At 46.2% G+C, this 14,153-nt stretch overlaps 1 protein-coding gene across 14 annotated transcripts in view; it reads left to right on the top strand.

Moving 5' to 3' along the window:
- Nucleotides 1-1,568: 1,568 nt before the first annotated feature.
- The window catches only part of TSC22D1 (TSC22 domain family member 1), a 122,344-nt gene continuing 109,759 nt past the window's right edge, over nt 1,569-14,153 (top strand). For 5 of the 14 annotated variants that reach the window (XR_006271237.1, XR_006271236.1, XR_006271238.1 and 2 more), the window contains exon 1: nt 1,571-5,066. Coding sequence is in view for 10 of the 14 variants with exons in the window: in XM_043478092.1 (XP_043334027.1) it covers nt 2,200-5,066 (2,867 nt within the window). In the remaining 4 variants the exon portion in view is untranslated. Of the gene's footprint in view, nt 5,067-14,153 lie in introns of all 14 variants that reach the window. The other 9 variants (XM_043478097.1, XM_043478095.1, XM_043478096.1 and 6 more) reach the window with 4 other exon arrangements.

The following is a 14,153-nucleotide window of genomic DNA, read 5'->3' as shown; positions in this document are numbered from 1 at the left end:
AACGACGGATTGCAAGCGCTCCCTTTCTGGAGATGAGCTCCCTCCGGCCGTTGACTGCAAACAGCAGCAACATCTGCCGGCTCGCTCGCCCCTGCCCGTCGAAGGGGTCGAGCGGACCGCATGGCAGCTGCCACCGCGCCGCACAAAAGGGGGCGCCGCTCGCGAGGAGCCACCGGCCTTCCGCGGACCCCGCGGCTCGGGGGTGCCCTAGTAGCCGGCGAGGGCGGCGCGGGCCGGGGGGCGAGCCCAGGTGCGGCGAGGCGGGGAGGAGGGCCCCGCTGCGCGCCGAGGAGGAACGCCTGACTCATGTCGTGGCGGCGGCGGACTCCTGGGAACTGAAACTCGTGATGCTGTTGCTGCGGAGAAAAGCCTCATTACCCATTCCGCGGGCGGGGGCTGGGGGGGGGGGGCACACCGCCCGGGGCGGCGTCACCCGAGCCCCGAGCCCCGGGGCCCGGGCTGCCTCCGCCGGCCCCTCAGCCCGCCGCGTGCCCGCGCGCGCGCCGGCCGCGTGTGGAAAAAGGAGCGGACACGCCTAACCGGCGCGCGCCCCGCGCCCCGCCCCACCCCCCATCGGGCCGACCCGGATTCGCTCCCCCGCGGCCGAAATTCCCCAACACCCCCCCACCGCCGGCGCCTCAGTCAGCCTTCGGCAGTTTCCGCCGGAGCGCTCGGCGAGGCCCGAAGACCTGCCGCCGCCGCCTCCTTCTACCGCCAGACCTGGCTTTATGTCTGCGGCGCCGGGGCGCATGCGCAGACGCCATCTTCCCTCCTTCTCCTCAGCCGGCCCCCTCCCCCACGCCGCCGCCGCTGCCGCCGCCTCCGCCTCCTCTCGCCCGCGGTCGCCCCTCCTCCTCCTCCTGCGCTCGGGCGCTGGTCCCTCCTCTCCCGATGCCGCGAGAGACCGGGGGATACGGCGGAGCCGGAGAAGAGCACTAGTAACAACCACCACAGCCCCCTCCTCGCCCGCCGCCCTCCCTCGGCACCCACCCACTCACCCGCCCCGTTCGCCGACACCGACCAAACCCCACCTCTCGTTCCTTTGAACGCCGTCGGCTGCAGTCGCTGCACCAGCCCCGTCTGGCCACCAACGCCGCCGAGAGAGGAGTCGCCGCCGCCTGCGGCCCCCTCCCGCCCGGACCGCGGGAGCAGCGGGGGTGAGAGGACCAACCGGCTGCGGAGGACGAGGACGAAGCGGCTCGCACCACCGCCGGCGCTCCTCAGCGCACGTCCCGCCGCCCTCCGGGGAGGCTCGGGCGCCGGCCCCTTCCTCCCCGAGGACGTGTGCCGAGCTGAGGCGCCTGCCCGGAGGGAGGAAAATGCTCGGGCTCCATGGCTGCCAGTGATGGAGCGGTCCCTGGGCTCCCGCTGCCACCGCCGCTGCCGCGCCCCGGCCGTGCTCCGCGAGGACCCGGCGTCTCTGCGCGCCCGCCCGCGCCCCGTTGCTGGGCTCACCGTACCGGGCGCCCCGCCGCCCGAGCCTCGCCGCGCCGGCCCCAGCCGCGGCCAGCGTTTCCTCACGGAGCAGCAGCAGCCGCCGCGAGCCCAGGGGGTTTGAAAGGGTCCGCGGGGCCGTGGGGGGAGGAGGCCCGAGCCGGGCCGGCGGGGCTGGGAGTGGAGGTTTGAGCGACACTGACTGAGCTCGGGGCTCGCCGCCGGCAGTCGCGGCGGCGCTGGGGGGCGGCGAGGGGAAGGCGACACTCGCTCGGCGCCGCCTTCGTGCAGGGCGACCGGGAGGCTTTTTGCAGCGGCCGCCGCCGCCGCCGGCGGGAGGAGGGGCGGAGGTGGCTCCGGAGTTGTCCGGAGAAGGTGGGCATTTCTTGGCTTTTCCCACCCCCTTCCCCTCGCCTCCCCGCTCCCCTGCCCACGCCCTCCCTCCCGCCCCGCACCCCACGTGAAGCGGAGTATAAAGGGGGTGTGAGGCCAGAGGGGAAAGTGGATGGCGAAGGACTGAAGGGGTCCCCCCCTTCGGGTCCCCGGCCTTCCCGTTCACCCTCGTCTATCCTCCCTTCCCGAAGCTCGCCCTCGAAGGCAGGAACGCCGGCGCCTGCGGCGGCGGAGGAGGAGGAGGAGGTGGGGGAATCGCGCCGGGCGGAGCGTCAGCTCCCGTTTTCCTCCTCGGCGTCTTGAATACAAAGATTACGGTGCAGAAGGAAATTGCACTCGCCTTCTCCGCCCCCCGCCCCGGTACCCAACACAATGCACCAGCCGCCCGAGTCCACGGCGGCCGCGGCCGCTGCAGACATGAGTGCTAGGAAGATGGCGCACCCGGCAATGTTCCCTAGAAGGGGCAGCGGCGGGGGCAGCGCCTCCGCTCTCGGTGCAGCAGGTACCGGCGTCGGTAGTAGTGCCCCATCTGCTGAGGATTTTCCGCCTCCGTCGCTGCTCCAGCCGCCGCCTCCTGCAGCATCTTCTCTGTCGGGACCACAGCCTCCGCCTCCACAAAGCCTGAACCTCCTTTCGCAGGCTCAGCTGCAGGCACAGCCTCTTGCGCCAGGCGGAACGCAGATGAAAAAGAAAAGTGGCTTCCAGATAACGAGCGTGACCCCGGCTCAGATCTCCGCTAGCATCAGCTCGAACAACAGCATCGCAGAGGACACGGAGAGCTACGACGACCTGGATGAGTCTCACACGGAAGATCTGTCGTCCTCCGAGATCCTTGATGTGTCGCTTTCCAGGGCCACGGACTTAGGGGAGCCTGAACGCAGCTCCTCAGAAGAGACTCTCAATAACTTCCAGGAAGCCGAGACACCTGGGGCGGTCTCTCCCAACCAGCCCCACCTTCCTCAGCCTCATTTGCCTCACCTTCCACAACAGAACGTTGTGATCAATGGGAGTGCTCATCCACACCCCCTCCATCACCACCATCCCATTCATGGCCACCACCTGCACCACGGGCCCCACCACCCATCCCATGCCGGTGTGGCCAGTACATCCATCCCTGGAGGGCCGCCCTCAAGCCCAGGGTCCAGAAAACTCTCGGCCGCGGGAAGCTCTGACGGTGTTATGCCAGTTGCACCAACTTCTGCTGTATCATCGAGTGGCTCGCCGGCATCTGTCATGACTAGTATACGTGCTCCGAGTACTACCGGCAGCCTAGGTATAAATTCTGTTACAGGCACGAATACAATGAATAACGTTAACATCACTGCTGTGGGTAGTTTTAATCCTGCTGTGACCAGCAGCATCCTTGGTAACGCTAATATAAGTGTGAGCAGTATCCCCAGTGCTGCTAGTGTGAGTGTCGGGCCTGCAGTGAGCAGCGGGGTTAATGTGAATATCTTGAGTGGCATGGGCAATGGTACGATTGCTTCCTCCGCGGCCCTTAACAGCGCTGCCAGTGCAGCTGCGGGCATGACTGTGGGGTCCGTTTCGAGTCAGCAGCAACAGCCAGCAGTTAACACGTCCAGGTTCAGAGTCGTGAAGTTAGATTCTACTTCTGAGCCTTTCAAAAAAGGTCGATGGACTTGCACTGAGTTCTATGAAAAAGAAAACGCCGCCATACCCGCCACCGAAGGGGTGGTGGTAAATAAGGTGGTGGAAAGTGTAAGACAAAACCCGACCGAAGCGACTTCCGAGAGGGAGAGCACGAGTGGGAGCTCCGTGAGCAGCAGCGTCAGCACACTGAGTCACTACACGGAGAGTGTGGGCAGCGGAGAGATGGGCACCCTGGCGGCCCCGCCGGTGCAGCCGCAGCCTCCCCCGACCCTTCCAGGGGTGGCTCTTCCGCAGATGGACTTCAGTGGCGCCGCTCCACAGGGCATTTCAGCAGTTAGCATCCCTCAGAGTATTTCTCAGTCGCAGATCTCGCAGGTACAGTTACCGTCTCAAGAACTGGGCTATCAGCCGAAGCCAGGTCTTCAACCAGTACCTCTGCAAGCCGGTATCCAGCCGTCACCTGTTGGCGTGGTGGGCGTCACTTCGGCTTTAGGTCAGCAGCCTTCCATCGCCAGCCTGGCTCAGCCCCAACTGCCGTATTCCCAGGCGGCCCCCCCAGTGCAAGCTCCCCTGCAAGGCGCGCCACCCCAACAGGTACAATATGGCCAGCCGGCGCCAGCTGTGGCCCCTCCGATGGCCCCAAGCCACGGTACATCAGTGACTCCGAACCCAGCCTCTGAGTATGTTCAGCCCTCACCGCTTCTCCAAACAGCGGTGCCCTCTGGACAGCCCACTTCTGCAGGGGTGGCCCTGGGAGCCACGGTGATTCCTATGGCTCAGCCACAGAGCATCCAGCTCCCAGTGCAGCCCGCGGCAGTCCAAGCACAACCTGCAGGGGCAGCTGGCCAACCTGTTGGCAAGGCTCACACGGCAGTAGCTGTGGTACCTCCCGGCAGTCAAATTGCAAATATTGGTCAACAGACAAGCCTACCATCGGCACTGCAGCAGCCTTCCACCCAAGTCACACCTTCAGTTATCCAGCAAGGTGCTCCTCCGGCTTCACAGATAGTGCCACCTGCTCCAGCTGCGATCCTTCATCAGGGAGTTCAGCCCAGCGCTTCAAGCCTTCCTCAACAACTGGTCATTGCACCCCAGAGTACCCTGTTACCTGCGCCTCCCCAGCCACAGGGGGTCGAGTCGGTAGCTCCAGGAGTGGTTTCGAAGCAGTTGCCTGCAGTTAGTCCTTTGCCCTCTGCTAGTAGTATTTCTGTTACGAATCAGGTTAGTTCAGCTGGTCCTTCTGGACTGCCTTCTGCCCCGACAAACTTGGTTCCATCACAGAATATAGCACAAGCCCCCGCCACTCAGAATGGTAATTTGGTTCAAAGTGTCAGTCAGCCTCCCTTGCTAGCATCTAATATAAATTTGCCTTTGGCACAACAGCTACCGCTCAGTTCTGTTCAATTCTCCGCACAATCATTAGCTCAGGCAATTGGAAGCCAAATCGAAGATGCCAGGCGCCCAGCGGAACCCTCCTTAGTTGGCTTACCTCAGACCATCAGTGGTGACAGTGGGGGAGTGTCAGCAGTTTCAGATGGCAGTAGCAGCAGCCTTGCAGCCTCTGCTTCTCTTTTCCCGTTGAAGGTGCTACCGCTGACGACACCCTTGGTGGATGGCGAGGACGAGAGGTAAGCTCATGCCATGTTTCTGCAGGCATTCAACAGATTCAGAGTTCCTCTGTTTAGTCACTGCATTGCACAGGGTTAGTCTAAAGGCATTATCTACTTTTTTCCTCTTTAGAGGTGAACGAGCATTTTTCTGGTAAGTTTTTCTAGAGCAGGAGTGTGATGGGATGGTTTCAAAATGCTTAGGAAGTGGTCTAAGTAAAACGTAAACAATACTTGACAGAATAGTTTTTGAACATTAAGAGTAGGTATGGGAGCCCCAAGCGGTTTTGTTACTTATGAGATGGTTTTTTAGAATTAATTATGAACAGAAGCTTAATTTTTGCTAACCCAGCTTAATAGTTCATCTCTTCTTTTGACTTATTAAAATCGTTATGATCATCTCTTGGGGGCAGGAGGGGAGGTTGTGGTTCCCACATTTGTTTCTCCTTCACTGGACTGGATGACCCAAAGTTCTACTGTGTTTGCTATTAGTCTGAAAAAGATCATGTTACTGCTTTTCCTAGTCAGATATTATAGGAAAGGTGACCTAAGCTGGGTTATACAGGTTGCTCTCAAACTAATTGACCGACTTTTGTGTACTTACTTAATGGCTGTTTTATCTGAACAGTAAAGAAATGGGAATGGTAAAAAGTGTTTTGTGGGGGAGGAGGGGCATACACTCTTAAAAACAGCCCAATTTATCTTTGACTGTAGGATGCAGTATGTTTTTCCTTTTGCATAGTAGATCAAGATGGTAGCTGTTTTAAAGAGTAAAGAAAGAGAATGTCTTGGAGGGTTGAACTGACTTTGTTCTCCTGCTAATCTACTCCACTTGTTCTCTTCTGTGACCAGAGAAATACAGAAAGCCTAAAATACATTACTAGACCATTGTTTTCTTAATAGGATTGGTAATAATATGGTGATCACATTTATTGAATCAAATTGTGTCTTTGAAGCTGGCTAGAAGCTGGAAGAGTTGTGAAATCTCTCATGATACTACACGGCTTTAAATTAAGTCAACTTTTAAAGGAATGTTCTTTTCACAGATTTGCCAGTCTTACTAACCTTGATCAAAGTAATAGTTTTGATCAAGGAGTTTTGACAGAGGCTATTCATTTTCACTGTGGAGCTTTGAATAAATGTGAAAGATACTTAAATATTTTAGTATTGGAGATTTTTGTGATTGAACTTTTATTAAGCCAGTTGGAACGTTTACATTCTAAATGTATATCTTTGGTTTTCACTTTGGAAGAATTGATCATATTTGAAAAGAATTGCCATTGTAGAAACACAAAGGCCAAATGTTTCAGTGAGGCTTTCTTTTTTTTTTTAATTACTTAAAAGATATAAGGTAAAGGCATGGTTAATTGAAATAATTTAAATTCTTGCCTTTGACGATTCTTATTTTTCTAAGTCATATATGGAACCTTGTTATCATAGCCACATGTATTCCATATCATGTATACAAGTCTCTACTTTTTAAAAGAGAGACCTCTTCTAGGAGGTGGTTTCCTTAATAATTGTGTTATAATTATTGCTAAACCTTTAACTTTATCAAATAATGCTAATACACATCTATAATTTTAAATAATTAACTTAGCTCAGATATTCATGTTTTCTAAATCTAATGAGTGTGATCTGAGTAAAACCCCCTATAAGAACAGGTATGTTATGTGGATGCTAAATTTAGAGAAGTGAAAGATGGGTGGATACATAAATAAAAACCACATACTTTGAATTCAAACCTCCCATGATATTTACTAATTACCATTGTGGTCTCCTGGCATAACTTTTTCCTTTTTGTTTTCTCCTCCTGGTGGTAGGGCATGATAGAGCCTTCCATAACGTGGTGTTCCAGACGATTAAAGTCAGATTTTGCTACTTACAACTCGGTTTTTAACTGTAGAGCTAGAGTCCCAGTTTAAGATATTAGAACAAAATCAATTTTTCCATATAGCAACTGAGATGAGGACTAATTAGGGGCAAATTATGTAGAAAGGTTTGAAATTAAAGGGGTAAAACAGATACTGAGAAATATGATTAAATATTGGTGTACAGTAACTTGAGTTGACTGTACTTGTTTTGAATTAACCACATATTTGAGCTTTTGTTAACATCCTTTAAATTCTGTAATATCAAAATGACCCTTAAAATAGCTGTAAAGGTCAGATCTGGTAAATTTGTATAATATTTTCTTGGCATTTTACTGCAGATTATTACTGTAGTTTGGAAAAAAATTTTTAAGTGATAATGATTTAAAAAATTGTTTTTACTTTTTTCTTCCCATGTTAGTTTCTTTGTCCTTTGTGTCTTCTGGGCTTCACCTATGGATCTCATGGGAGAAAAGGAGTACATTGTAATGTCAGTGTTATGACTTAGAAAACACATTAGCAATAAAACTTTTAGGTGGTAGGATAAATGAAGATTGGCTGTTCTTTAGTCATCTTTTGAAATAATATTGCAACACTGTAAATTTTAAAATGTTGGTAACATATGTGTCTACTGGTGTTGGCTACTGACAGAGACTATAAAGACTAGAAACATGGATCAGGCCTTAAGATTATGTATGATCTTTAAAAAAAAAAAAATCATTCTCATTAAAAAGGTCTTAATGTTTTATGTTGGGCTTCCCTGGTGGCTCAGATGGTAAAGAATCTGCCTGCAGTGCAATAGTCCTGAGTTTGATCCTGGGTTGGGAAGATCCCCTGGAGAAGTGAATGGCTACCCACTCCCGTTTTCTTGCCTAGAGAATTCCATGGACAGAGGAGCCTGGTGGGCTACAATCCACGGGGTTGCAAAGAGTTGGACACGACTGGGTGGCTAACAAACAAAACACATAATGTCTTAGGTTAGCCTTTAATGTGAACTTACTGTTAACAGCACAGGGAAGATGCAGGTATTTCACACTGATGTTTTCAGTGTTTTGTGATTGTTAATACAGCCTCTTCTGTGAAATTGGTCAAACTTGCATTCATCCTTCAAGACTCAGCTCAGATGTTCCCTCTGTATCTTTCTCTTCAAGAAATGTTTTCCTTAGCCCTTTTTAGTGTTCCTCTATTCAAGGCACTGTGCACATTCAATTAAAATTACGTTTACCCATTTTCCCCATAAGACTGAATTCTTCAAGGGCAAGAGCTGAGTGTTTTTTGAAAGAATTAATGAGCAGACCTTTCTCTGCCTTTTGTATGATTTAAAATTTGTATTGTCTCTCACCTTAAGCATAACTGTTGGAGATGCAGGATCATATAATTGAATGCAACAAAATGAAAAGAAATGAATGAAAATACTTTGTGTACCTCTTTTACCTTTTCATACCTTGAGGTAAATTGATATTTATCTTCTAAATACAGTACCTGTATATAGAGTAGTTCCTCAATATTTATTAATGAGGAATTCGAGTTTTCTTATCAAATAGGAGTAATGCTCATTTTTGCCAGCTTCGTAGGATGGTTGCATCAGATAAAATACTTTAACTGTGAAATACTAAGTTATAAGATCTAATTTTTATTTATGTTGTACCTGCCCAGTTTAAAGAGCCAAATAGTTTACGTGCTTATCAAAACAAATAAAAGCTTATTGCCCTCTTTATTTCCCTGGAAGCAATCACTTTCACCTCTTGTAGATGATGATTGTGATATTTACCTCCTAGTCTCTAAATAACTGCCTGTATTACTACTTGACGTACAACGCAGCCAGGTGGTTAGGAGCGTGGACTGCTTAGGTCTGAGCCAACCTCTGTTGTTCACCAGCTACTTAACCTCTCTGTGCCTCAGTTTGCTCACTTTAAAAAGTGGGGAGAAAAAAAAAGTGGGGAGAATAGTATCTACCGCATAGATTTTGTAAGAGTGAAACGAATTTGGAAAGTCCTTTGAAATGTCTCTAACTCATATGCTCTACATTACTGTTCGGTTGCTAAGTCGTGTCCAACTCTCTGCGACCCCATGGACTATAGCATGTCAGACTTCCCTGTCCTTCACTGTCTCCCAGAGTTTTCTCAAATTAAGGTCCATTGAGTCAGTGATGCTGTCTAACCATCTCATCCTCTGCTGCGCTCTTTTCCTTTTATCTTCGATTTTTCCCAGCATCAGGGTCTTTTCCAATGAGTCGGCTCTTTGCATCAGGTGGCCAAAATCTTGGAGCTTCAGCATTAGTCCTTCCAATGAATATTCAAAGTTGATTTCCTTTAGGTTTGCTTTGTATGTGTTAGATAAAAATACTCCTTTTGTTTTTGGCTTTAGTAACTTCCTGGGTAGAAAATGAAGATTAACTTTGTCATGATCTACTCAGCTGGTCCTTCTTCCTCCTGGTCCACCCTTCATCTTAATAGTTATGATTGCATCACTGTTGATTATTCAGTTTTCTTGTAAAATATAACTTTTCCTAGCCTGTCTAATGTCCTGCAGTTGCCTTCCTCCTCCTATCCCAGCTATCTAGTATGTATGGTATACCTGTATATATATTTCTGTATATTGTTTAACATATACAAATGTTAGTAGTGGGTTCCCTTACCCCAAGTTTTCATCCATCATCATCTGTTTCCTCCAAGTTGCCTTTCTTCCCATTTTTGTGGGTTTTGGGCTTAACCTTTTGTGATAGAGCCTCTCCTCAGATGTCTGGCAATTCTTGATCTTCTGGGTGTACTTAAATGTGGGAGACTAAAGAGCTGATAAGCAGTTCTCAATGTGACTTGTTAACTGTTAGCTTTTCCATAGGCTGATCTGGCTGGAATTCATTGTCTCCACGCCTCCCGCCTCCCTGCCGCTTTAGTTTTCTCTGTAGTAATCACTGACTCAGCGTTTCATCAAATGTCCCTGGAGATGTTCAGACATATCAGGTATTGTTACCACTTTTATCTTTCTGAGGAAGTCTCATATTTCTCTGATCTTCATTCTGGACTAATTGCCTTTTAGACTTACTAATATTGTGAGGTTCCTTTCAGTGTCTTCTGTGGTTGGATCTCTCTTTTCCCGTGACCCATGTCATATTCTTTCTTGGCTTGCTTGATGTTTTAAAATGGCTTTATATTACCCTTATACAGTTAGGTAAGGGATATTGGATTGGAAATTGTATTATTTTATAATTTTGCTCCATAGCTTTGTAGCTTCCATATTGCTTTTGAGAAGTTTAAAGCCATTCTTATATCTTACAGATATTACATGTGACCTGTGTGGGTTTTGTTTTTCCTTCTTACCCCCATCCTCTTGTTTATTCTCTTTTCTTCCCTTCCCTCATTTTTTAAATCTCTGAAAGCTTTTAAGAATGTGTCTGTTTTTAGTGTTCTGAAATTTAACAGTGAGGGTTCCTTTTTTGGATTTCTTTTCATTCAGGGTGCTGAATACTTGGTGTGCCCTTTCAGTCTGGAAACGCTTTTTAGTTTTGGGACTTTTTCTTGAGTGAGGTTGTTGGTTATTTCTTCCAATTTCTCTTTTCTTTCTCAGATTCCTTTTATTGAGATAATAGACCTTCTTGACCAATCTTCTAATTTTCTCATATTTTCTTTCCTATTTTCCATCTTTTTCTTTTTGCTCTACTGCTGTTGAGTTTTCATCTATTATCATATATTTAATTTCCAAGAGCTTTTGTCTTTGGTCCTTTTGAATAGTATCTATCCTGTTCTAGTAGCAATCATACTTTCTCTTAGCTTAGTATAAAAGTGTTTTTTTATTCATTAAGGTTTCTTCTCCATGTGTGATCTGTGTCCTCCATTTTTACTCTCTTAGTTTTTATTTGTTTGGTCTTTATCTTTTGTGTTACAGCCTTTTCTTAGATGGTGGTTGTGTGTGAGAGTAGGGGAGTTGAATGCTGATTTGAAATTCTGAGAGGTTTTGTTAGCTTCACTGTATGGTAACCTGTCCGGGCATCCCCATACGTGTTTCTTCACTCACTCAGCTTGTTTTCAGTATGTTCTCCTGCATATTGCTGTGCCTCATTTTCTCAGTCCCAGGATCTTGTGTTTTATATTCACTAGACAATATATTTTCAGTTTTTTGTTGGGGTTGGGGAGGGGTGGTTAGTATCTGTGGGGATGGTTGCTTCTTAAACAGACTTTTAAACAATCTTTTCTTATTTTAGCACTCTTTCTCCCCCACATCCCACTTCAGATGTATGTGGTACTGCCAATTCCTGAGTCTTTTGGGGATTTTACAGTTTAAATTGGGTTTGTTCTTGGCTTTCCCCACTGTTTGCTAAAGATTTGATTTCCTAGTGTTTGCTAAGTCATTTGTCACTCAACCATCTGTTTTCCAGCTTCCAAATTTTTGTTGCTATTGTCTTTTCACCCATTCTCTCAATTTTTGTGGGCTCATGGCTTTTTATATCTTAAAAATTCCTTTTCTGTCATTTTTGTGAGGTTTTAGGAAAGGAGTGTAAAATAAATGTGTTTAACATTACACATCTATTTCAGTTGTAGAATGCTATGTTATTAAATATGAAGAAGGATGCTAATTTTAATGATTCATGCTCCAAGATTTGATCTGTAATTAGTACATAAATTTTGAGTGGAATTGCTTGGCTTATATTCAGCAGAAATAAGAATGGCATATAACTTGGTATTTCAGTTCACAGAAGTGATTTAAAATGTTAGGATTAGATTCAGTTAATACTTACTATCGCATTTAATCACTAAACAACTTTGTGCATTAAGTTTTTTCCAATTTACTGGTGCATAAACAGAAGCTTATTTGGTTTATTAGAGAAACCGAGTGAGTTGTTGTAAGGTTACACACATAACAGTAAAGCAGAGCAAGGATTAAAAGTCGGTTTTCCAATTCAGAATCTGGTGCTGTTTCTACTGCTCATAAAGCCAACATGAGGTAAGCCCCTAAGGAGTGTTAGAGTGGCTGAAAACCTGAAAGAAGGCAGGCTTCAATTGTGTCTTAGTACAAATGATGGGATTGCCCTAGAACATATCAACGTTTACCTATGACCCTTTGATGACGAAAAAAGTGGGCAGAGTCATAAGAGTGATGTACCTGGAAAATACAGTAGACAGACAAATGTTAGATGAATTAGTTTTAACATTTTGGTGGGAAAATTGTATGAAAATTATCTTTTCAGGAAAACCATTTTAATTTCCTAAATTCTGTGTTTGTAACATTGGCTTCAGTATTGCAAAGCAGATAGATTTTATTTCTTGTTTAGAAACTTCAATTTAAAAATATGAAACTGCAGAGCATGCCCTGTTCTGGTACAGCATTATCTGAACCATGGTGGTTGATTTTTGCTGTGTCACTGTGTCTTTAGGGTTCACTATGTCACGGTACGAATATGCTTTAGTGGCTTATTAAAAGAAATGACATAAGGGGAAAAATGATAAAGGATGTTTATATTATTTTAAAAGAATGATCTGTCTATATTGAGTTTTGGATTCCAGGTTGACATTTTTCCTAGGCTTGCATATATTCAAAGGTCCCGCTTTCCCCAACCCTTCACTTCTTCCTTACCTATCAGCTAGACCTGAAAATCTTGCTGGACCTTTCAGCCTCATTAGGTCTAGTTGAGCTTTGTTTTCCTTCCTTGAAGCACCCACTCTCTTTTACTTTCAGTTCAGCTCTTCTATCAGAGTCATCGTTGGAGTTCTTTGGATTTGTGTCCTCTTCCCATCTTCTCCCTTTCCCCGAGGTAGTTGGCTGTTCTGTGGCTTCAGATACGATCTGTATGCTCTCAACTTCTGAATGCATATCGCTAGACCACACTTCTCTCCTTAGCTTTAGACTGATGTGGTCCTTTGCCTTCATGTTATCACTACTTGTGTTCTCACAGCCTCTCAGTCTCAACAGATCATAACCTTAACCTCCTCATTACTTGACCTCTCAAATTTCTTTATTAGTCATCCTCATTTTAATAAATGTTATTTCTCATTCTAGTTTTTCACTTTAGGAGCCTGAGTCATTTCTTGATAGTTTCCTTTTCCTCACCCTCTACATTCTGACCATTACTTCCTAAATATATCTTGAATTTATCTTTTCTTTCACTGTCTCTGTTGCCACAACTCTAGCCTAAGATAACATACTCAACTCTTAAAAGTACTGCAGTTGCTTCTTCACCAACTTTCTGCATACATTCTTGCCTTTCTCTGATTTTATGTCTTGTAGTCAGAATGATATTCTTAAAATGGAAATCTGTTTCAGTCAGTCACTTGTCCCAAATCCCTAAAGCCTTTCCGTGTCTTTTAAGGTGATTGCATCTTGCTTTTGCTCCCTTCTGGGTTCATATGCTACTTCCCCTCATTTTCTGAGTCCCATCTGCTTCCTTTCAGATCCTCAGGTTGTCATGCTTTCTTGCTGTCTCCTCCAGGCTTTGGCTTGGGCTGTTCTTTTAGCCAGAACATGTTCTATGTCATCTTTCCTCCCCAAAGCCTCACTGTCACCTTGAGAGGCCTTCTCTGATACACTAGTCTAAACTTAGGTTCTTTGTTAACATTGTTTAAGATCACCTTGTTACTTCATAGTGCTTAGTACAGCTTGTAATTAATGTGTGTGTGTGATTATCTGTTTGATTTTAAGCTTCACAAACAGAGGTTTTTGGTTCGCTACTATATATACAAAGTATATGTTGGTATCTGACAGTAGGTACTCAGTAAAAATCTGCTTAATGAATAAGTGAAGAAAAAAAATTTAATGTTGGCATAAGGACAACTTCTTTTTAAAAACACTATTATGACATATTTGAAAGGTAAATAAGTTCTTTATACATCATGTGATAACACTATTTTCTCTTTAGTAGGGTTGACTGAGAGAGAGTTGATTGAGAATTATTGATTACTTTTTGCTGTGTTCATGAGCAAAAAAGAAATGCTTACTTGCTGCTTTTAATAAGCATCTCTTGTTTATTTTTGCACATAATGTTTTGTTTATGTATGTTTATGACGAGTTTTGCACCTTAAACCCATTTATTTCTAAATTGTGTCAGTATTTTTCTTTATCTCCTTTTGATTGGTTCAGCTCTTTAACATAAATGATTTAGCATAAATGATCCAAGTATTACCTTGAAAGTTCTTTGCAGTTTCAGCTGTTTAAAATATAAACATTTAACTGGCAAAATGCCACTTGTTTGTATTAAGAGTTTCCTTTGTTAGTGTAGTAAGCATTGAGTTAATTACTTGTTTAA

Source organism: Cervus canadensis, chromosome 9 (assembly GCF_019320065.1).
Source record: "Cervus canadensis isolate Bull #8, Minnesota chromosome 9, ASM1932006v1, whole genome shotgun sequence".
NCBI lineage: Eukaryota > Metazoa > Chordata > Mammalia > Artiodactyla > Cervidae > Cervus > Cervus canadensis.
The sequence above is the reverse complement of the archived record's forward strand: the minus strand, read 5'-3'. Positions and strand labels throughout refer to the sequence as shown.